The sequence below is a fragment of the Palaemon carinicauda genome, chromosome 9 (assembly GCF_036898095.1).
Source record: "Palaemon carinicauda isolate YSFRI2023 chromosome 9, ASM3689809v2, whole genome shotgun sequence".
NCBI classification, from domain to species: Eukaryota; Metazoa; Arthropoda; class Malacostraca; order Decapoda; family Palaemonidae; genus Palaemon; species Palaemon carinicauda.
The window spans coordinates 118,025,831-118,049,691 of record NC_090733.1 but is presented as its reverse complement, the minus strand read 5'-3'; the positions used below and the strand labels follow the sequence as shown (position 1 = coordinate 118,049,691).

At 43.0% G+C, this 23,861-nt stretch overlaps 1 protein-coding gene across 3 annotated transcripts in view; it reads left to right on the top strand.

Annotated features, from left to right (window-relative positions):
- The window catches only part of LOC137647091 (cysteine sulfinic acid decarboxylase-like), a 53,120-nt gene that overhangs the window by 20,272 nt on the left and 8,987 nt on the right, over positions 1–23,861 (top strand). For all 3 annotated transcript variants that reach the window (XM_068380316.1, XM_068380314.1, XM_068380315.1), the window contains 3 exons: positions 11,404–11,603; positions 13,603–13,747; positions 17,751–17,943. In XM_068380316.1, coding sequence (XP_068236417.1) covers positions 11,404–11,603; positions 13,603–13,747; positions 17,751–17,933 — 528 coding nt within the window. In that variant the 3' untranslated portion in view covers positions 17,934–17,943. The remainder of the gene's footprint in view (positions 1–11,403; positions 11,604–13,602; positions 13,748–17,750; positions 17,944–23,861) is intronic.

The following is a 23,861-nucleotide window of genomic DNA, read 5'->3' as shown; positions in this document are numbered from 1 at the left end:
TACACATCTGCATAACTTGATGTTCCTCGTGTTTTTTTTAATAGGCTGAGACCAGTGTTTTCCTAGTTAATAATTCTTCTAAATAATATTTTTTACTAATCCTTATATGTTTTGTAATATTTTTTTTTAAATATTAAACTTAGCCGGTGAATATATAATAGCTGACGTCTCGGACGGCTCGACAGAAACACAAAAACTCGCGAGCGATCGCCATGAAGGTTGCGGGTGTGCCCACCAGCGCCGACTATCGGCCAGATACCGCATATACATGTAAACAGCCTCAGTTCTTCTCTGTCGGTCTTGTCGACAAGTTGATTCCATTACTCGCTGTTGACCTGGAGTTTTTCGTCATTCTTGGTGAAGTACTTCTTTTTGGTTTTGAGCTTTCGCAGTGCAGGTGTTTTTATCTTCAATTAAAACTCTTGAACCCTTTTTTGGATAGCGTTTATTGTTGATGACTTTGGATTGTTTTTGGATTTTCTTTGACTTTTCAAAATGGCTGACCCTTCTCCGATTCCTAAATTTCGTAAATGTAATGCTAGGGATTGTAACAAACGTCTTCCAAAGGCCTCTCTCGACCCACATACTGTGTGTTCTAATTGCCGGGGTAAAACCTGCCAATTAGGAGATCGGTGTGATGAGTGCGTGGTACTTTCGGAATTCGACTGGCTAGAGTTTGATAAGTATTCTCGTAAGCTTGAGAGAGATAGGGTGAGGAGAAGCTCCTCTAGATCATTAGATTTTTCCTCCTCCCATGCCCCTGAACCTAATCCTTCCCCTGTAGTAGTTGTTCCTGAACCTTCTACTAGCACTCATGAACCATCCATGCGGGATATGTTGCTTGCCATTCAAGCGTTGGGCGAGAGAGTTGAGTCTTTGGCAGCGGACCGTAATCAACTCATGGCGGATGTGAATGTGTTGAAGTGTCAGAGTGCCACATTAGAAAATCGTGGGGATAAAGTGATTAGTGCGCAAAGTGTTTTTAGTGTTGCGACCGAGGGTTCGTCTGTTCGTGCTTGTCGTTCTCCTAGTCCGAGACCTCTTTCAAGCTCCCATGCACCAGGGAGAAGTAATGTCGTAGGACTTATGGGGACGAGAGGCTCTAACCAACGAACAGACGTTCCCTCTATGGTTTCGGGCGTGTCTCGTCAAGACCTCCCCTACCATAAGACGAGCGAGGCTGTTTTCTCCTCGTCATCCGAAGGCTTCTCGCGAAAGAAACCTTGGAGCAAAGTTTCTAGACCCTTAAAGCGGAAGTCAGTCCCTTCAGGACAGGTCCAGCGTCCTGGCTGTAGCCATTGGGACAGCTCTGACCCTGTGCAGTCATCGGAAGACTGCTCGCCGCTTAAACGAAAGCGTAACACGGGCTCCGAGAGTCTCAGTAAAGGCAATGTTTTGCCGTCACAGACGTTACCATCGTCTCGGCCCGTACCGACTCCCGTTGATCCTAAATGGGTTGTCCTGCAGGATATGCAGAATAAGCTTGCCTCCCTTATGGAGGAGTATACCGTTGAGCAGGTTCACGATGATCCTCGCCGTTACGCTGATCGAGATCCTGGCCGTCAGCCGCCCAAACGAGCCTTTACTCGTCCTGTTGACGTTACAAAGTCACGTCAGTCACGTGACTTGGAGCCTCACTCGATGCAGTCCCGTGTTGACTTTCCGCCGCTTGTTGACGTTCAGCCACTGCCGCATGCTCGTGTTGACGTTCAGGACGTTCGCCAACCAGCTCAGTTGCCTTGTTTTGACGTTGAGCGTCAAGCACCGCAGTCAAGGGTTGTTTTAACTGCTCAATCTAGGCAGTCAAGGCAGTCTCGACTTGACGTCGAGCGTCCTCCCGCTCCTGTTGTTGTTGCTGGTCAGTCCTTTAAGCAGTTACATGACGTAGCGTCCTTGACTGCTACTGATGCTCCTTTGCGTGTGGACTTTGCTTGTCAAGCATTGCCACCACGGCAGGTCTCTCCCTTGCTTGAGACTCATCAATTGTCGGACGAGGTTCCTTCAGATGAGGATGTTGCTGATCCTCCGCCTACTGATAATCCTTTGGATGTTTTATCAGACGTAGAAGAGCCTAAGGCTGCGCAACCTTCTATGGATTTTAAGAAAATCATGATGATTTTTAAGGATCTTTTCCCAGATCATTTTGTTACTGCTGCTCCTCGTTCGCCTCCATCTGAGTTTGCGCTAGGCTTAGCTGCTGCCAAGCCTTCCTTTACTAAGCTAGTGCTCTCTCGCTCTTCTAAGAGGGCTTTTCGTCTACTAGGCGACTGGTTGGTTACCAGGAGGAGTTTGGGGAAGACGGCCTTTGCCTTCCCACCTTTTAAGCTAGCTTCTAGAGCGAGCGTCTGGTATGACACGGGAGAAGTTCTCGGCTTGGGAGTCCCTGCCTCTGCCCAGGGTGACTTCTCAAGCCTCGTAGACTCTCCCCGTCGCCTGGCCATGAGACGCTCTAAAATTTGTTGGTCCTCCTCGGACCTTGACCATCTCCTTAAAGGGGTTTACAGGGCCTTCGAAGTTTTTAACTTTTTAGATTGGTCTCTAGGAGCATTAAGCAGGAAGATCTCGTCTGCCGACCAGGATGTTTCCTTACTTATTATGTCTTGTATGGACAAAGCCATCCGCGATGGCTCCAATGAGCTCGCCTCCACCTTTACGTCTGGAGTCCTGAAGAAGAGGGAAACCCTTTGCTCTTTCCTTTCAGCAGGAGTTACTCCCTGTCAGAGATCGGAGCTTCTCTTTGCTCCCTTATCGGCTGCCTTGTTTCCTCAACAGCTGATCAAGGACATTGCTGCTTCGCTTGTACAGAAGGATACACATGACCTGATGGCTTCTTCTGCTCGCAAGGGAGCTCCTTCTTCATCCTTTGTTGTGAGACCCAGAATCGATACTCCTGCGTCTAGGTTTATCCCGCCCTTTCGTGGCAGAGCTCCCAGCAGGGGAGGCTCTCGTGCCGACAGAAAGAGAGGCAAGAGGAGAGGATCCAAGTCCTCCCGTGGCAGAGTCTGACTGCCCACGTCCTTCGACAGCGGTAGGGGCCAGACTGAACAACTTCTGGCAGGCCTGGGAGAAGAGGGGTGCAGACCAAGAGTCTGTGTTGTTGCTCAAGGAGGGGTACAAAATACCTTTTGTACGCAGACCTCCTCTAGTAACAGTTCCTCTAGACCTCTCCCAGGTATCGAGAGGAGTCAAAGAGACAAGCTCTACATCACCAGGTGTCTCTGTTGCTAGAGAAGGGAGCGGTGGTGAAAGTCTCGGACCTTCAATCACCGGGATTTTACAACAGTCTCTTCCTAGTCCCAAAGCATACGGGAGGTTGGAGGCCAGTGCTGGACGTCAGTGCGCTCAACGTTTTTGTTACGAAAACAAAATTTACGATGGAGACCACGAAGTCCGTCCTAGCAGCGGTCAGAGAGGGAGACTGGATGGTCTCTCTCGACCTGCAGGATGCGTACTTCCACATTCCTATACACCCGGATTCTCAACCGTATCTGAGGTTTGTTTACAGGAATGTGGTGTACCAGTTTCGAGCACTGTGCTTCGGCCTCAGCCCTGCTCCTCTCGTGTTTACGAGGCTCATGAGGAATGTGGCAAAATTCCTTCATTTATCGGGAATTCGAGCCTCCCTGTACTTGGACGACTGGCTTCTCAGAGCATCGTCCCGTCATCGCTGTCTGCAGGACCTTCACTGGACGTTGGGTCTGGCAAAGGAGTTGGGACTGTTGGTAAACTTAGAAAAGTCTCAACTGATTCCATCCCAGACGATTCTCTATTTGGGGATGGAGATTCGCAGTCTAGTTTTTCGGGCTTTTCCGTCTGCCACCCGAATAGAGCAAGCCCTGCTCAAAGTCCGACTCATACTGAAAAAAGACCGTTGTTCAGTAAGAAGTTGGATGAGCCTCGTAGGGACTCTGTCATCCCTGGAGCAGTTTGTCTCGCTAGGGAGACTTCACCTTCGCCCTCTCCAGTTCCATCTAGACTCACACTGGAACAAGAGCAAGACTTTAGAAGCTGTATCAATCCCGGTCTCCGAGCCAGTAAAAGCATGCCTGAACTGGTGGGACAGCAACATAAGTCTGAGAGAGGGTCTGTCCTTGGCAGTCAAGAACCCAAACCACGTGTTGTTCTCAGACGCGTCGGATTTGGGTTGGGGAGCGACTCTGGACGGTCGGGAATGTTCGGGTCTTTGGACGTCGGTTCAGAAGAGCATGCACATCAACGGCAAGGAGCTATTAGCGGTTCACTTGGCCTTGATGAGTTTCGAGAGCATTCTTCGGAACAAAGTGGTAGAGGTCAATTCAGACAACACCACAGCATTGGCGTACATCTCCAAGCAAGGAGGCACTCACTCCCACACACTGTTCGTCATCGCAAGGGACCACCTCATCTGGTAAAAAAATCGAGGCATCTCCCTGTTGACAAGATTCATCCAGGGGGACTTGAACGTCTTGGCAGACTGTCTCAGTCGGAGAGGTCAGGTGATCCCCACGGAATGGACCCTCCACAAGGACGTGTGCAAGAGTCTTTGGGTGACTTGGGGTCAACCCTCCATAGACCTCTTTGCCACCTCGTTGACCAAAAGGCTCCCGACCTATTGCTCGCCAGTCCCAGATCCAGAGGCGACCCTCATAGATGCTTTTCTACTGGACTGGTCTCACCTGGACGCGTACGCATTCCCACCGTTCAAGATCGTCAACAAGGTACTGCAGAAGTTCGCCTCTCACGAAGGGACAAGGTTGACGTTGGTTGCTCCCCTCTGGCCCGCGAGAGAGTGGTTCACAGAGGTACTTCAATGGCTGGTAGACGTTCCAAGGAGTCTTCCTCTAAGGATAGATCTCTTACGGCAGCCCCACGTAAGGGATCTTCATCAAAGCCTCCCCGCGCTTCGTCTGACTGCCTTCAGACTATCGAAAGACTCTCAAGAGCTCGAGGCTTTTCGAAGGAGGCAGCCAGAGCGATTGCGAGAGCTAGGAGAGCTTCTACCATCAAAGTATACCAGTCGAAGTGGGAAGTCTTTAGAGACTGGTGCAAGCCAGCATCTATTTCCTCTTCCAGTACCTCTGTAGCCCAAATCGCAGATTTTCTCCTACATCTGAGAAATGTTCGCTCCCTCTCAGCGCCCACTATTAAGGGCTACAGGAGCATGTTGGCGTCTGTATTCAGACATAGAGGCTTAGATCTTTCCAATAATAAAGATCTCCAAGATCTCCTTAAGTCTTTCGAGACCTCTAAGGAGCGTCGTATGGCAACTCCTGGATGGAACTTAGACGTGGTCCTAAGGTTCCTAATGTCCGACAGGTTTGAGCCATTACATTCAGCCTCCCTGAAGGATCTCACCCTCAAGACGCTTTTCTTAGTGTGCTTGGCTTCGGCTAAAAGGGTCAGTGAGATCCATGCCTTCAGTAGGAAAATCGGCTTTTCCACAGATAAAGCCACATGTTCACTTCAGCTTGGTTTCTTGGCCAAAAATGAACTGCCTTCTCGTCCTTGGCCTAAGTCATTTGATATACCTTGCCTGTCAGAGATCGTAGGCAACGAGCTTGAAAGAGTACTGTGTCCAGTTAGAGCTCTTAAGTTTTATTTAGCTCGTACCAAATCCTTACGAGGTGGATCTGAGGCCTTGTGGTGCTCAGTTAAGAAGCCATCATTGCCTATGTCAAAGAATGCTTTGTCGTATTTTATTAGATTTTTAATCCGAGAGGCTCATTCTCACTTGAGTGAAAAAGACCGTTGCTTGCTTAAGGTTAAGACGCACGAAGTAAGAGCTATAGCAACTTCCGTGGCCTTTAAGCAAAACAGATCTCTGCGAAGTATTATGGACGCGACCTTTTGGAGAAGCAAGTCGGTATTCGCGTCATTTTACTTAAAAGATGTCCAGACTCTTTATGAGGACTGCTACACACTGGGTCCATTCGTTGCAGCGAGTGCAGTAGTGGGTGAGGGTTCTACCACTACATTCCCTTAATTCCAATATCCTTTTAATCTGTCTCTTGAAATGTTTTTAATCTTGTTTTGGGTTGTACGGAAGGCTAAGAAGCCTTTCGCATCCTGGTTGATTTGGCGGGTGGTCAAATGTCATTTCTTGAGAGCGCCCAGATTAAGGGTTTTGATGAGGTCCTGTTGTATGGGTTGTCGCCCTGGATACTTCAGCTCCTGGAAGTCTTTCAGCATCCTAAGAGGATGGCTGGGCTTCGTGAGGAAAGCGGACTAACAAGGCAGAGTAATCGTCAGAGTCAGCTTCCTTACCAGGTACCTATATTTATTTGGGTTTTGTTATGATATAACTGTCAAAAACTCTAAGCATATACGCCGTAAACTGTATTAATACTGGTCTCTACCCACCACCATGGGTGTGAATCAGTTATTATATATTCACCGGCTAAGTTTAATATTTAAAAATTATATTTTGATTATAAAATAAATTTTTGAATATACTTACCCGGTGAATATATAAATTATAGGCCCTCCCTTCCTCCCCGATAGAGACCTAGCGGAATGAGAAGAACTGAGGCTGTTTACATGTATATGCGGTATCTGGCCGATAGTTGGCGCTGGTGGGCACACCCGCAACCTTCATGGCGATCGCTCGCGAGTTTTTGTGTTTCTGTCGAGCCGTCCGAGACGTCAGCTATTATATATTCACCGGGTAAGTATATTCAAAAATTTATTTTATAATCAAAATATCATAATTATTGATTATTTAGTTTATTAGTTTTTATTTCCTTAACACAATTAGATGTTTTCCTTAATTGAGCCATTAGGTTTGTAGCATTTGGCTTTCTCATGTAGGGATGTAGGTTGGCTAGTGATAGTAATAATAGTAATAATAATGAAAACTGAATTACTGGTAAAATTGCACTTTTTCTATTGCCTGAAATAATGTAATAAAGAGCCATGGGTGTTAAGTGTTTCATGAATGGGATAACTGCTGTAAAAACAAATAATTAGGATGTAACTCCAATAACCTTGCTATATGTAAAAATCTCATTGTAGGAATTTGAATTGCATTAAAGCATCAAAGAAAGAAGTCATGTACTCTTCACCATAGAAGGAAGAGAGACTTTCCAAGAGAAATATCTATAGAAATCTTGAAATATTTCAGCAGACACAGAATTCTACTGTGAAGTATAAGTACAGGCAATTTTAGGACCTTTTTTTCTTTTAAATCACTTTGTGTAAGTGGATTTTGGTTTGATGATTATTGCACAGTAGAGGTTTTTTTTTTATTTTAATAATAGTTTATTGAGCCCATGCACCTAGCCCTGTCTCCCCACCTGTCAGAAGCTCTTTAAAGATCGTCACTGAGCCCCACCTCCTCACCTGTCGGATGCTCTTAAAGCTCATCACTTAGCCATGCCTTCCATTCTGTCAGAAGCTCTTAAAGCTCATCACTTAACCCCGCCTCCCCTCCTGTCGGAAGCTCTTAAAGCTCATCATTTCTGTTTTACAGGAAGTAAATGCAGGCTGTTATGCTTGAGATTTATTAATGTGAAACAATAAATTTATACTTGCTGGGGAAAGGATAGGCATAGCAACCAGTTTATTGCTAAACTGGCTGTAGATTCCCTCTCTCTCTCTTCTTGTAGGGGGCATGATTGTTTGCAATACAGTGAACCCTCGCTACTTCGCGGTTCGACCATCGCGGATTCACCACTTCGCGGATTTTTTTCATAACCCATATATGTACATATTGGTAATAACAAAATCAACATACTGTACTGAATAATCAATATAATCGATGCAAAAACTAACCTATACACAGATGTGTACAGTAAATGCGTTTGTTTCTTCATTATGATCAGAGAAACGTAAACAAAACATTGGTTGCCATTTTTTATTGTGCTTTTTGGCGTGTTTAGGAAACGCATGATATAAAATCGCTTTTAATATTTGTGCCTGTTTTAGTTTAGGGTACTGTAGTACATGCATTAAGTGTTCTGTATATTAAAGGGTAGTTTGTTAACAGTACTACGTACAAGGGAAGGTTTTAAAAGTCTGAATATACATGTTAAATAAATAGGTAAATATGGTGTCACTACTTCGCGGATTTTCACCTATCGCGGCCGGGTCTGGAACCTATCTACCGCGATAAATGAGGGTTCACTGTAATACCCATGTTTCAAGTGTAGTTTGGGTCTTCCTGTGCAGTGACAGGAGTATGCCTTGAAGGGGATAAATGCCGAGCCTTCTTTAGGGTTTGTTTTGTCAATGCCAGAGAAGACACCAAAAAGGTATTTTGCCTCTTGTGTTCTCCCATTGAGTGTTACTTCTGCTACTGCATCTGGGCATATGTCCAAGGCTCGGTTCTGGGGAATCGTGTCAGGAGTAAGAAACCTTTGATTCTATGTCAAGAAGTTTTTCAGGGTCTTGTAACATGTGGGGTTCCCCCCATTGAATGCAACACTATTGGAAGTTGGAGGCTCTTCTCATGTTGTGCAGACCACTGCCGCAGAATTTAAACTAGGGAAGTCTTGGACCTACTATGGTTTTTCGGGTAGGACTTGTAGACCTTGTTGAGGGAGGTGGTAGCTAAGGCAACCTTGCTCCTAGTGTCCCCCATTTCACTGTCCCTTGCTGATGCCAGTACTGGCCCCCTAGCGTCAGTGCTTTGGCGATGTCCCCTGTGGTGCTCCTCCAAATCTTAAATGGGCTGTTAAGGTTTGTACTGTAACACCTGCGCCAATACCGGCAAGAAAAGCTGCAGCACTTGCGAGTGCCACATTTAAAGTTGGACATAATTTGGCTCTGGTGCTGAAAGTGCGTGTTGCCCCAGTACCAGGTATAACTCCTTGCATTATCCCTGACCTCTTCACTCCTGTGTATGCCTTCCCTACCCATGTGCCTGTCGATCCAACCTTTGTGCTGTTGGTTCTGGGGTCCTTAAGCCATCGACCTTTGTTCCTTTTGTTCTGGGGCCCATAAGCCCTCATCCTTTGTGCCTGTGGTTCTGGGGTCCTTAAGCCCTCATCCTTTGTGCCTGTGGTTCCGGGGCCCATAAGCCCCTGACCTTTGTGACTGTGGTTCTTGGGCACATAATCCCTTCTGCCTCTATGTTTGTGACCCCAGCTCCTCTGTCACAAGTCTCAGTGATTGTGCCTACCTCCTCGCTCTTGACAGGGTGCCCCAGTTTTGTTGTTCCTGTTGGAGCAGCCCATGCTGTTTCCTCCCCTTGTGGGAGCATAGTCTTCGATGGTCACTCAGATCTTGAGTCCTCTCCTTGCAGAGCTTGAGGCGAGGGTTGGAAAGAGAAAAACTTTTGCATTCTTCTTCCTTCTCGGACTTCTCTTCCTTGTCCCGTTCGACTTACGACTTGGATTGTGACGCTTCTCCTTTTAAGCAGAGAGCTTTGCGGTGCTACCCAAAGAGGGCACGACACCTCAGACCTGAGTGTCGGCAACTCTTCTTTACCACTAGCAGAACCAAAAAAGTAGTATTTAGAAACATTATCACTTTCTTGCTATGTAAGACAACCCATGAAGCATACATCTCAACCGCTTGGAGGGTTTAGGTACTGTACCAGCTAGGACTAGAGCTCACAAAGGCAGGGGTATAGGCCCCACCCTTGCCTAAAGAGAAATTTTGCAATCAGCCAAGTGCTAAAGGCCGAATTGTGGAAATGCCAGACCACCTTCATGGCCTTTTTTCTATAGGAGTATACTCACCAGTCTCGTGAAACCTTTGTGCTTGGTCCTATGGAGGTTACTCAAGTACAGTAGTTGTGTAGCCAGCCGAGCTACAACATGGAGTAAGCCTCTTGTCTTTGGTAAAGTATAGATGTAAGTCTAGAAGGAAAGGCAGTATGACTGGCTCCTCTTCAATTTCCTAACCCCCTTCTTAGGAACAAAGCGGTCAAAACATTACTTGCTGGATCTGACTTGATTCTGTTAAGTTACACTTCTGAGCCCCATTCTTTAGAATCTCAAGAAGTACCAATCCTATCTCCCTTAGACGAGGGGATGGACGGTGCAATATATATCAACCCATTGATCAACGTACGCCAGGTATATTACAGTATTCTGGACTGTTATACTGTACTCTTCAGGGGAAGGAATCCCTCCTTCGACTACGTACAAACTTTCTTGAATAGGTTAGGCCCTATCAGCCTATTCATCCCTATGATAGACAGATAGGAGGTTGCTAGTTATCTCCTTAACTCCAGTACAAGATCAGGCAGATTGACACTTCAGGGGAAGAAAGAGAACCAACTAGTTTCAGTTTAAGGGGGATTTCCAACCCACTAATCAGTGTCTTATTTCAAAGACAGAAGGTTTGTATACTAGTAGGAATAAATAACAAATTTTAAAAGTAAATTTTATTCTTCCTAGCATACAACCCTGAGTCCCTTAAAATTAATTTTTCACCTTAACCCTCCCCCCTCTTAGTCATGAGCTGAAAGTCAAAAGTGTTAAACTCCCAAAAGGTGTGGTAAGTGACTACGCACTTGTCACCTGTCATTTAACTACTTCGTTAACTACCGGTAATTCAATGGCAGCTCTAGCTCTTTGATGATGAACTGTACCTTATATTAAGACACTGGTTTGTATAGATAGTAAAAATGCAAAATTGTTTTAAAATTATATTGTTAGTTTGATTTCTGTACTGAATGGTGACTAGGAGACAATTTCTGTACTGAATGGTGACTAGGAGACATGTGAAATTGAGTTTCTTTTTCAGTCTCAAGTAGTAAACTTTTCATTTGGTTTAAAGGCAACACATGAATGGCAGGGGCAAGGGTAACTGTAACCAAACTTTATATGTAAAATCCAGAAAAGCTATGTTGCGTACTGTACTTTTCAGGTGGGGTAACTGTAACCAAACTATATTGTAAAATCCAGAAAAGCCATGTTACGTACTCTTTCAGAAAGCTGAAGTTAATCGAAAAAATTAAAGTATTTTTTTTTCTCACCAGTTAAATTTCAGTTTAATTTCAACTGTGTAATTCAACTTTGTCAAGATTATGAAATCTACTCTATAAAAAGGACTACTGTACATCAAATTTGTATATGAAGGAAAATTTCCAAAGTATTTTAAGTATTTTTTAAACAGACATTGGAGTTGGAAGTACTTTTTAAACAGACATTGGAGCTTTGTATATTTACAAATTAGAGTTATTTGATTAGGTAAATTTGAATGGCTTGGACTTTTATTTAATTGACTACTAATACTGTACACTATACTGTAATCTAAAAAATATTGTTGGAATGAAATGAGAAATGTTCACTGAACTACTAAACTCTTAATTTATTAAAAGTTTTAAATTTTCTTGGGCCATGTAACTAATGGAGACATGTAGTATGGTAAAACATTTAATGAAAAATTTTTTTTGAAAGCTACAGATATAACTTTTTTCCATGTTGTACTATTTCAAATGTATCGCATGTGAAATTTCACTTTGATATATTCTAGGGCTTACTACATGAATGCAACTCGGCAAAAGCTTCATATCTGTTCCAGCAAGACAAGTTTTATGATGTAAGTTTTGATACAGGTGACAAGAGTTTTCAATGTGGACGCAAAGTAGATGCTTTCAAGTTATACTTGCTACTGAGTTCACATGGCCTGAGTGAAATAGAAAGAAGAGTGGATGCAGCTTTCAGAGCATCAGAGTAAGTAAAATTTTAGGCTTTTTCTATATTTGAACAATAAAACTGAGCTTATTTTTAATTATTATTTTTTTTTTAACTTCTTTGTTTATGCTAGCTTTGCTCGAGTTTCCACTTGAATTAGAAGTGTTCTTTAATTTATAAAGAAAATAACTGAAAACTTCTGGTCATTACTTTGTTAGTGAAATTAACATACTGTATAACTGGCAAATATGGAATGTTGGTGACACAAGTTTCTGAAATCTGTTCATAGTACTTGAATCTTGGCACTATTTTGAATAACCCTCTTCTTAAAGTTCTTTTTATAAACTATTCTTTTTGAAAAATTTAGAAAAGACTACTGGTCTATTAGTCAGGTGCATTAGCATATGTTGATATTCCATGTTTCATAAAAAGCATAGATTCATATTACAATTATTTATCTTATCAAACTGTAGGCTTATTCTGCATTTCCCCTGTATGCAAACTAGCCCATTAGTTTTCTTGTTTTGATTTTACGCTGAAGAATGCATATAAGGATATAAGCAATAAATAAATTAGAAATACATAAAAGTTGCTTGACTTTACATAATACAACCAATAGCAACAATACATAGCATCTTCAAAATGTGGTATTCATACATAATATGGTACAGTAATATTTAACTTTTATTTTGAGTTTTCAAAACATCCCGTAGTCAATATCAAAGGAAAAGAAGAAAGGCTGTCTGTATCTGATGCACTTTAAAATCCTAATAGTCATTATAGATGAAAATTAATGGCTTCTAGGACATAGCTGACTGATAACACCCCAAGTGTATCTACCTAATTGGCCAATTTTAAATCTTTTCAGCAGCTCTAATGATAACGAACCTGAGAGTTAGGGGACTAGCGGTTATAATTTTTCATGGCATATAATTTTTTTTATTTACTTGACATTATTAATCTTTATTCATAAAAGCCCTGCATGTCACAGAAATAAAAGTATAATTACATTAATCAGTCTTAGCATGAGAATGATACTCTTAAGATTGTATATAACTGAAGAATAGAGATTGTGTAACATCCGCCAGGTCCCTTAATAGTTGATGCATAAATTGTTTTCCAGCATACATGAGACACTAATGGTAATGCAGTATTGCTTTTGTCAGGTAAACAATAAGGTAGTCATAGTCCAAATTTATTTAATACAGCTGTCCAAGTCTTACAAGATTATGGAGCTGTTGCAAGTCTTATTGTTCTGGAGCTGTTGTGAAGTACAGTACTGTACAGTATACTATAACAGTGTAATAAATGTAGAATATGTATGTTGACAGGCCTGAAAAGTTATTTAATAGTCCTTGTTAGCATGGATACATTTCATCCACTAGGCAGGTCTACCTGATCAAAACTGGGGTTCTTTTTAATTGATAGTAACAAGAATAATTTTGTTTAGGCTATTATTTGCTGGGAGCTTTTTTTTTAACCATAGTTAAGGGAAGTTAGGCTGTAAAGTTAATTTCCTCCATGTACCAAACCCTCACGGTATTGGTGAACAACTTGTATCTTTTAAACAACGCTTGAACTTACAGTATTAAAATTTTCACTCCCAAATCATCAGACTTTTCAAAAGAAAAGATCAGTCTAAAGTTTCCTTTATTTTGAAAAATGTACGTGCCAATGCTCGGACCTAAATCTTTCCCTCCTGGAGAAACTTGTACATGAAAAGCAAAAGAAAAGTCTCCATTAAAAAAAAAATGTCCACTGTAGGTGTTAATAATAGTATCTCTGCAGCATTTGGTATCTAGCGACACCAACCACTTAGCTTTTCACTTTACCTCTGTTTCTACTTCCGTACATATTGCTCTCCAACCTCTATTACTTCCAGGTGGAAGAGAGAGGTTTCCCCTATTACAGCTTATGCTGAATGGCCATCCTGCCAACAGCTCAATATAAAAAAAAAAAAAATTGTAAATCCATAAGAAAATTAATATGTACAACTGAACAAAACCAAAGCAAAATAATATAAAGTAATCTTTTTCAGGTACTTGTATGAGCAGGTTAAAAATAGGCCAGATTTTAGGGCAGTTATAGACAGACCTCAGTGTACTAATGTTTGCTTCTGGTACATTCCTCCGAGTCTGCAACAACAACCGGAAACACCAGAGTGGTGGGACCACCTTTCAAAGGTCAGATACTGTGTGACTTTTTTTCTCAATAAAAATCACTACTGTCCAATAAAAATCTGGTGTGAAATTATAGCCAAATAGACCTTTTTGACATTCTTTTCAAGTTTCTAATTGAAAAAATAAAAGTCTTCCGAATATGAAAATTTGATATACTTTTGTACTTGGGTCATTTGATAATTTTTATGAAACTCTTGATGTTCATATTGCTTCTTTCTTAAGCAGTTTAGTGTTACCATCTACCTTGAAATTAAATATTTCCATTTTTCTCTTCAAAGTACCTCTCCCTCTAGTTAGGTATACTACAGTAATTAGTTTGGAGATTGATGGCAACTATCTAGCTCTGGGCTGTCGTAGATACTTTCTGTCAATTCTTGTCATATTTCAGATTGTCGCACCTAGATAGTGTGTGTGTCATCTTTGTTCCTGCGATCTAGATTTATTGGTTTTGGTGTTAGGTTATTTGTTTTAATGGGATCTCATATAATTGCCGAGTCGTTAAAGCAATTGCGAAAGCGTGCTGGCTACAGGATTGTTTTTTTTAAAGCGTGCTGGCCACAGGATTGTTTTTGTTTTATTTTAAGGAATGTTGTTTGCTATTGCTTCCTTTTACAGCTGATAGTTGACCACTTTAATTGTTCAAAACGTAATGGTAAATTAAAATTTAGTTCGGAAAATCCATATAATATTGAAATGATACGAGCTATATTTGAACTTTCTATGGTTAATAGGAGTGAGTTCATATGCTTTTACTACCATTGCTTTGTTTCTTAGTCTTGGAAGGCTTATAATTCTTCAGGCAAGTCAGTGTTTCTAGCCTAAGCTGCCCTGTTTCGAACCCTAGGTTTAATTCCAAGTGTTTGATCCGGTACGAGATTACACAATTATGATTTTCTTGAGTAGCCAGCTCCGAAAAGAAGAAACCACCCATGAAGATGGATGGTTTATCCTTTTGAGACACTTTGTCTGATCTCGCCTAATGTACACGAGAGATTGCCAGTGCTGTACTACCTTCCAACCCAACACAGAGAAGTATATAAGTACAGTAAAAGGTACAGTTGCTCATGCTCCTGCTATCAGTAGTACTCTGTCCCGTTTGGGAATAATTATGCACACCGTCTGTCAAGATGATGGCTACCACCGTCAGAGAGATAACTTACCCCAGAAGACTGAGAGGAGTCAGAGTATCATGAGACAGTGACCTATTCTTTTACATTGTTTGGTAATAGGAACAGCGCTGTATCAACACCAGACCCTCCCTGGGAAGGTATTAACGTACGAAATACAGGAGCTCCCATTCCTGCTGCCTTGTCCCTCTCTTGCACCAGGAAATTTCTAGGTTGCTTCAGTGATGGTAAGACTTTGAAGAATGTAGAGAGAATCATTTACGTATCGAGAGTTTCCACTTGGAAATACAATCATAGTATGTTGTCACCTCATAAGTGAGATAAGGTTTTGTGCTAGGAAGTTTTTCCCAAAGAATATGTTTGGGTATCTGGTATAGGGATACACAAACAAGCACGCATTCACTGTTTGGTCTTATAAAGAATCGATAAGCACTACCTTCTGTCCCTTAACTCTTCATAATTCCAAACATGCAACCCAGACCTAGCTTTCCATATTGCCACTAGTACCTACACGCTCTGTCACCGCTTGAGTGATCCTGGCATGACCAGTCACTATGGAATCCATCTTCTATGTGCTGATTGTGCACTATGTAATTGAACACCTCGCGCCTATTCTTCAGTAACCTTTGGGTTACAGAACTTTTGGCATCTGCTTTTTTCCAGCTTATCGAGTCCAGGATACTAGTAAATGAGAAATCTATTGTCGTCTTACCTTCGGGTTTTGTCTTCAAGGAAGCTGTCTATTTGCGTTCTCTGCTATCAAGACAGAATTCCTCGTGCTTGTTCTTCACATTCATAGTTTCAAACGGGACTGATAGTTTGCCATGATACGAAACCATATAAAGGGAAATCACATAATAGGAAATAGTGCGAATTCTTCAGAAGATTGTGACTTGTCACAAGGAAACTTCTTGATAAGAAGGATTTCCAATCCAAGGTCCTATGCTTTGGACTGGTAACACCCCCTAGTGTTCACTCAGTTTTCACTTGTCAGCATTGGCTCTTGCCAAATGAATTGGTCCTTTGATGCCTGGACTACTGGCTGATACTATCCTCCTTTTGGAAGCAACTGGTTCAGCACTAAGACAGGCTCCTTGCTTTTTGCCATGATCTAGGGATTGTGGTAAATTGGGAAAAGTAATGTCTCTCATCTAGGCAGAGGGTGAAGTGTCTGGGAATGCTGAAAGATAAGCCCATAGCTAAGGTCTTTTAACCGCATCAGCAGATTCTGCCCTGAAAAAACTACTGGCACAACAGTGGCAACAGCTGCTTGGACATCTCTCGACATTGCAGGAGCCTTTTTCTTATGGGCGGCTTTATCCAAGATCCCTCCAGTCGTGTATGAAGAAACACTGGTCATCCGCCAATAATCTTCCGCACCATCTGCTTATAGGGCACAGAAAGGTCTAGTTTGGTGGTTAAACGATGAGAACCTCATCAAGAGCACCCCTGGAGTGCCCTCTCCTGGAAATGCTTCTTCAGTATTTATGAGCAAGTTGGAGGAGGGATGGGTTGCATGCCTTGGTAATCTGACTACCTCAGGGTGTTGGTCTGCCAGAAACTAGTGCTCATCAACTGGGTGGAAATGAAGGCAGCTCTTCTGGCAAGGGAGTCCTTCCAACAAGGTATGTTTGACCTCTTGGTAGCATTGAGGAAAGCAATAGCAAGGGCAATTTTTTTGTAGTGGACTCGTAAACTTTTCTAAATATTTGGCTAATGATGGTAAACTTCTAGAGAAGATTTAGGTGAAGGGTTTCATGGATCCCTTTCCAGGGTTATGTCAGATGTTTGGACTAAATGGGTTTACTGTTCCCAAAAAGTGTTTTTGCTGTAAAAGCTTCCATCTGTCCAGGAGCCAGTGAGGAAGGGAATTTGGAATTTTCATATCTATCCAGACTATTTTTTTTGGATTATATTAAACCCCTTCAATTTATGATTGGTTTGAAAATTCCTATTCCCGGCTGTGTTCGGTCCCGGTACAGGTCCCATGGATGGGACATCTGGGAATAAGGATTTTATTGTTTTAAGAAACTTTCTAGTCCACTAGCATGGCTATGCAGGTTACTGATAAGGAGGGGGGGGGGGGGTGTTGTGGTCTCTTTAGTGAAGTTAATTCCCAAGACTATTTGCAATTTTTATGGGAAAAGTGATTTTCTCTTTTAGTTTTAAGTTTAAAAGAATGAAGAGCAAGTCTGGCTATATATAGATATATACATTTCTTTCCAGTCATGCTCAGTGATATTATGAGATGTATAACTACTGGGTCTTTCCCTTGAGGAGAGGGAGTAGTCATACCCTGGTGTGAGTAGGGTGCGTGCTTTTGCATATCTAAATATTTAGCCGTCATTTTTTATGGGTCTTGTACACTAATTAAGCATGAATGAGAAGTTTTTTCTACTATATCATTGTTCATCACTCAAAATGTACAAAATAATTATTTATCAAATATGTGGTACATTATATAGTGTGTTCAGTAGGAACTTCTGTAGTTTTTCAATAGAATTTTTTTGTAAATTTTTTCCCATAACATTTCTTTCATGGTTATGTATGGAATGTAATTTATCAGTCTTAAAAATGTTGTTTTATTACCATTAATTGTAACTAAAGTTTTTATTGAAGTAAAATATTTGCATTATTTTACAATTTTATCTACCCTAAGCACTATCAAATTTTATTAAATAACCAAATATTTCTTTGCTGCATAATTACCCAGATTTTTCAAATACAGTACTTTACATGTAGTACATGTCACGCATGATGTTATTTCCATATCACTTTATACTGAATTTTTTAAAAGATAAAACTGCTAGGAATTTTTGGAAACATAACTACTTTTATTGTCCATTATGAAAACTATTCTTTAAAATTTTCCTCTTCAGGTAGCACCAAAATTGAAGGCTCGAATGGTTCAAAACGGAGAACTGATGATTGGTTATCAACCAATTCAAGATAAGGGTTTGGTAAATTTTTTCCGCCTGGTTAACTGCTGCATCCCATGTCCAACTAATGAACAAATGGACCAAGTGCTAGAGATCATACAAAGATTAGGAGAAGACCTTTAAAAACAGAAAGGTATGAAAAACTAAATTTTAAACAATCAAAATTTATCTTTGCTCAAATGGGTGTGGCACAGCCAAGCATCACAAGTTTTAAAAGGAAATTGTATTTTTCTTAGCTATGCATACAAACCTAAAGTCGTTTATTGTAGGGTAAAGAATTATAGAGGTTCTGACAACTGCCACCATGATTTATCCAGGTCTGACAGCACTCTTGACCCTCCATTCCAATTCTGCCTTGGCGTTGGAGGTAGCAGAAAGTGAACCTAAAGAGCTTAGGTTTGTATAGCTATGAAAAATGCAAATTACTTTTCAACTTTGTGATTTGCTTCTACACGAATACAAACCTTCATCCTTTAAGTAAGGGAGTCATCCTTAGGAGGGAGGAAGTTCCGCTCTCCTAACGGGCTGCTTAACAACCCGTGATCACGATGCTTAGTCTGGAGAAAAGAACAAAGGATCCTTGTATCCTGTGACTCATAAATGTGAGACTTATTGCATCCTGGCCCAGGCATTTTTTCAGATACATTTATTTTCAATGGGAAAAAATTTCCTGTTAAGGGCTAATATAAGTTGGGGTTGCCTTATCTGTCACACTCCCCCTTCAAAAGGAATGTGGGGATCGTACACTTTTACTATTTAGTAAAATGACTACCCATCACTAGTGTGCTCACCTGCATCAGTAACTGTTGCATCTCCATCATGTTTAACCGGCTGATCCCAAAAGAGAGGGAAAGCAAGAAAGAAAAACATGATATATAGACACTATGGTAGGCATACTTCCATGTCCTGAAAGGAGTTGGCTGGCATACACCACATACTGAACAGAAGCAGGTCAGCATGATTATCGGTAGTCTCCTTCAGTGATGATACTGAAAGAAGCCGGTCAGCATGATTATCGATTGTCTCCTTCAGTGATGATACAGAAAATTATTCAAACTTTGTCACTGATTGATAAGTTTTGTGTTTTTATCACAATTCGGGAACAAATGAGAACGAAATCTGTCTCCACGGCAGGGAATGCGATACTAAATATGATAGGCAATGCAGTTCTTCCACTCTATCGGTCGAAACAAGGATAACAGAAACTGTCTCATGAGCGAGTTCCTTGTCTTTGACTCTCGTCAAGGATTTGTAAGTAGCCTTTCGAAGCGGCCAAAGAACCCTGGTCACATTTCAGGCTAGGAGTTTGATTTTCCCAGGGGGCCAAGATAGTTCAAAACTTTGTCAAAGTTGATAATTCCCTCAAGGAAGAGTCAAAACTGATATTTCCCTTGAGGAAGAGAGATCTACCCCCCTCAGTTTTAAGACCTGGCTCAAGACAGCATGTTAACCTTTAACTACCGAAACTGGAATTTCTCATCCCACAGGTACGCAAGAAAGGCTACAACTAGTGAAACAGAGGCTTCAAGTGGATTAGTTTTTCGCCTACGACACCAATCATTGAAGACAGGCCACTGTGGTTAGTAGACTGATGTTGACAACTTTTAGAGTTGTTTCACAGTTATTTGTGAAAAGCCTTTCTCTCTGAGGAGATGCTGGATAACCTCCAACAATAAAGAGACAGTCTATCCACTACCCTGTAGTACTTATTGAAGTGTGGTTGACATAGATCATACCAAATTGGAAATGCTCTCAGAACTTCTGTCAGTAGATTTACAAGGTCTGGGTACCAGTGAGTGTGACCATTTCAGTGCTACCAGAGTGATTTAGAGATTGGGTGTGATGATGGCTATGTTGATCACTTTTCTTTTTAGACAAAAACTGTAATTAGGTATAAATGTTGAGGCCGTCCCACGAGTGTTGAAATGCATCCTCCTGTACTGCTGTCCAGCACTGGTGAGCAATAAACTGAGTGTTTGTTGTTTAGGCGAGTTGCAGACAAGTGGATGAGCGATGAGCTCTCTGTTACGTAAAATTTCCTCTGCTTTGAGAAGACAGGAGGAATTAAATATGAGAAGCGAGCTGTTCATAACATGTGTTTTGTTGCAGAAACCTGTGCCGCCAGTTTCTAGATGGGCAACTCGAGGTGGTGCTTAGAGTTCAGTGCCCCGGAAGAGAGATATGATGGATGTCTGCCTTCCTGAGAAGGGAGCTTTCGGAGTGTCAACCATGTTAATTTTCTTGACGAGTTCTAAGACCTTCAGGAAGGAAGACTCCTCCTCGGGCTTGGTAGAAGTAGACTCTAAGGGACTCGTGTCATTAGGCCTCGACCATTTGACGACATAGGAAGTCTCAGTAGGGTTGGGCGAGGCAAGAGACGCCTGATCCCAAGACAATACGGAGTCTCTTGTAGAAGGTGCTCGTTTATTCTTCTTCGAAGCGACCTCTGTCTTCTTCCCGAATTTCTCTCCCTGGAAAAGAGGGAGGTAAGGGGTCATAGGATATTCGGCAGGATGACGTTCCACATCATCTGGGAACTTAGGGGGATTGTGTACTCTGGGTCTGTACAAAATTGTGGTGATGGTTCTTTGCTAGATTTTGATGATTAGGAAAAAACCTACATTCACCCCTGAACTTCAGAAGCCCTATTCTAGGATCCGTAGGCTGTGGCTCCCCATTCCCCTAGAGGAACAATTCATAACTGAAGGATGTTTTACCACCTCAGGGTATGACATTTCTTTTTGGTCCTTAATGGGAACGACAAATAACTCTGATGAGTTCTTGAGTTGGTGCTCATTCTTGTGGTCTATCACAACCCTTGGGAAATGAGGAAAAGGGACAGGTCGGTCACCTGACGGAGCCATTCGCTTTTTAGTTTTTCTCTCAAAAGACAACTTCCAGAGGCATATCCTCTAAATGCCTGCTAGAACTCTTCTTTAAGGAGGTGCGGAAAGGAACAGTCACAATGCCCTAGAAACTGACCATATATACTGTACATATGATAAGCACCCAAGACCTGCTGAGTCACTAGCAGCCATTACCTGGCGCTCCCTAGTCTTAGCTCAAGTGGAGATGGATTGATTCACAGAAAACCTAAAATCAATCAATCTTTCTCCACTTGAGCTAGGACAAAGGAGTGCCAGGTAATGGCTACTGGTGACTCAGCAGATAGACCTATAGGCTCCCCCCCCCATCCTTAGCTCATAAGGATGATGAGGTAGTAGACTATACGAGAAACTATACAGTACAATTTGAGCAGGACGCGACCTCCAGTCTGGCAGAAACTATGAAGGGATGTTTCCAATAGGCCTATATGCTTTACACTCACAGTTGAAGCCTCACTTCTCCGATCATGGTTTTTGGGTGGTTTATGGTGCTCTTTAACTTTACACACTTATGGGAGATTTATTAGATCTCTTGCGACTAAAGCCTAAGAAATACAAGAGTGCATTTTGCCGCTTTAACCAAAGAGGGACGATCAACTGGGCTATAACTCTGGAAGCTATTTCCCTCACTCCCAGAGGAGCATGCAGAAAACTGGGACACAAGACTGTCATAGAAGTCAATGCTTATGAGCGATGATGGCGCAATAAGAGCGCTTTCATGGTGCAGCAGGGCACTTTTCATCTGAAATTTGGAGTTATGGCAAGGATATCCAAAACTGGAGACCAGTGTAGGCCTACCTTGTTTCTTTAGGGTAAGCAGGGGAATCTATTGCTTTGGACTATTGCCCTTATGTACGAAGGTTACCCTCTGAATAGTTAACTGAAGAAGAGCTGGAGTGGGGATATTCGGTTGTCAGAAATCTGGATCTTGCTGAAGAAACCGAGGGAGAATGATCACATTTGGATTTCACTCCTTCATACACTGAAATCTCATCCACTGGGAGGGCCACCACTCCCTGTATACATCACAAGGGAATTCAAAGCGCAGAGCTGCTCTCTGCAAATTAGACATTTTATAAGTTCCTTAACGCATACTGCAATGAGAGAGAGAGAGAGAGAGAGAGAATACTATGAAAAATTTCACGAAAACTATGGCTCAGTTGGTGAGCATCAGAAACATTGTCTGTTCAACACAATGGCCAGAATCAGAAGGGAGACCCCGACCACCTCCGACCCGGTCCAACAGTGATAAAGGGTGGCCCACTGCCATGTTTCTCTCGAAGGCCAAGGAGGTGCTCAGGCCCCTAATGTCATGGGGTCTCGGTTTTCCCGAAAGGGAGATCCCCGAACTGCGGTAGCCAGAAGGAGATCATGTTCTTAGAGACCAACTTCTTCACTAGTCCTGCGGAGACGAACACTCTTGATCCCAGGTCGAAGCCTGGCAGTCCTCTCTAGGTACTTATGTACTGCTCTGACCAGGCACAGTAGCAAGTCCCTCGGGTTGTCCGAACGCGGAATCGCTGGCACTGTGAACTCTTCAAACCACTGGGTTTGGGTCTTGGCTACTTAGTTAGGTAAGAACCTGAAGTTGCTTCTCGCCACCTCTTCGAGTGTTAGACCTCTTATGACAGCCCATGGATCTCACTTACTCTCTTCGCCGACGCAAGGGCTAACAGGAAGACCGTCTTGAGGGTGAGCTTCTTGTCTAGGATATCCTTGGGGTTCGAAGGGAGGCTCTGAAAGCACTTTTAACACACTAGCCACATTCCACTGGGGCACCCTAAAGGCCTGGGGGGGGGGGACATGACTGCTCGAAGCTCTTGATGAGCATCGAGATATGTCTGGAGGTTCTTAGGTCGATACCCTTCAGTAGGAAGACTTGGCCCAACGCTGCCCGGACTCCTTTGATGGCTGGTATGGACGTGCCCACTTCATCCCTCAGATAGACCAGGAAGTCGGCTATCTCTTGAATGAAGGCCGCTAACGGCCTGATGTTCTTCGAGGTTCACCATTTCGTAAAGGTAGCCCACTTTGCTTGGTATACCGCGACCGAGGACCGTCTTAGATAACCTGACATCCTTGATGCGGTCTTTGACGAATATCCTTCCCTCCTCAGGAGACGCTCGATAACCTCCACGCGTGAGGGTTTTCGTGCCACCTTTGGAAGTGAGGTTGCCGGAGGAGGTCTGGGGTGTCCGGAAGGGGCCAAGGTGGAAGGTGCACCAGTTCCTTTAGGTCCGCGAACCATTCTCTCTCTGGCCACCAGGGCGCTACCAAAGTCATCCACAGGTTGTTTGCCCCCCTTACTCTGTTGAGAACTTGTCTGAGCATCCCAAAGGGAGGAAAGGTGTATACGTTGAGATTGTCCCACGGATGTTGAAAGGCGTCCTCGAACGCTGCTGTCGTATCTGGCACAGAGGTCTGTTACTGGAGAGCCCCACTTCAGGATGATGGTCTGGGTCACTCTCGGGTGTAGGGACCATTCCGACCCTACTACTTGACCCACACTGCTGAGGCCATCGGCTAGGACGTTCTTCTTTCCCGGAATGAACCTGGCAGTGATCTTGATCTGTTCCTCCTCCACCCATTCCAGGAATAACGTTGTGAGACTGCACAGCTCCTTCGACTTCAGTCCTCCCTGCTTTTTCACATAGGCCACCACCGTGGCGTTGTCACCCATCAGAGCCGGGGTTTTTCCCCGAGTAGGTGGGCGAAGTCTTGGCATGCCCTCTGCACGGCCATCAGTTCTAGCACGTTTATGGGACTGCTCCTCTCCTCGAAGTCCCATTTTCCTCTCGCTGACTTGTCGAGACGATGGGCTCCCCAACCCTGTTTGGATGCGTCCCTGAACAGCAGCATCTCCGGAGGGTTGACTGCAAGGGGCATTCCTTTGAGGGTGGTTGTTCTGTCCTGCCACCACTGCAGGACTTCCTTCGTTTTCTGGGACACCGGGACTATCTTGTGCGGGAAGTCCCCCTGGTTCTAGAGCTCCTTCAGGTTCCATTGAACGCTCCTGAGTTTGAGCCTCCCCTGGTTGACCAACTTCTCCAATGACACTAGGTGGCCTATCAATCTTTGCCAGTCCTTGGCTCTCCTGGGCTGGCCCGCTAGGAAGAGCCGGAGAATCTGATCTGGGTTGTCTAGTCTCTCCGAGGAGGGGAAGGCT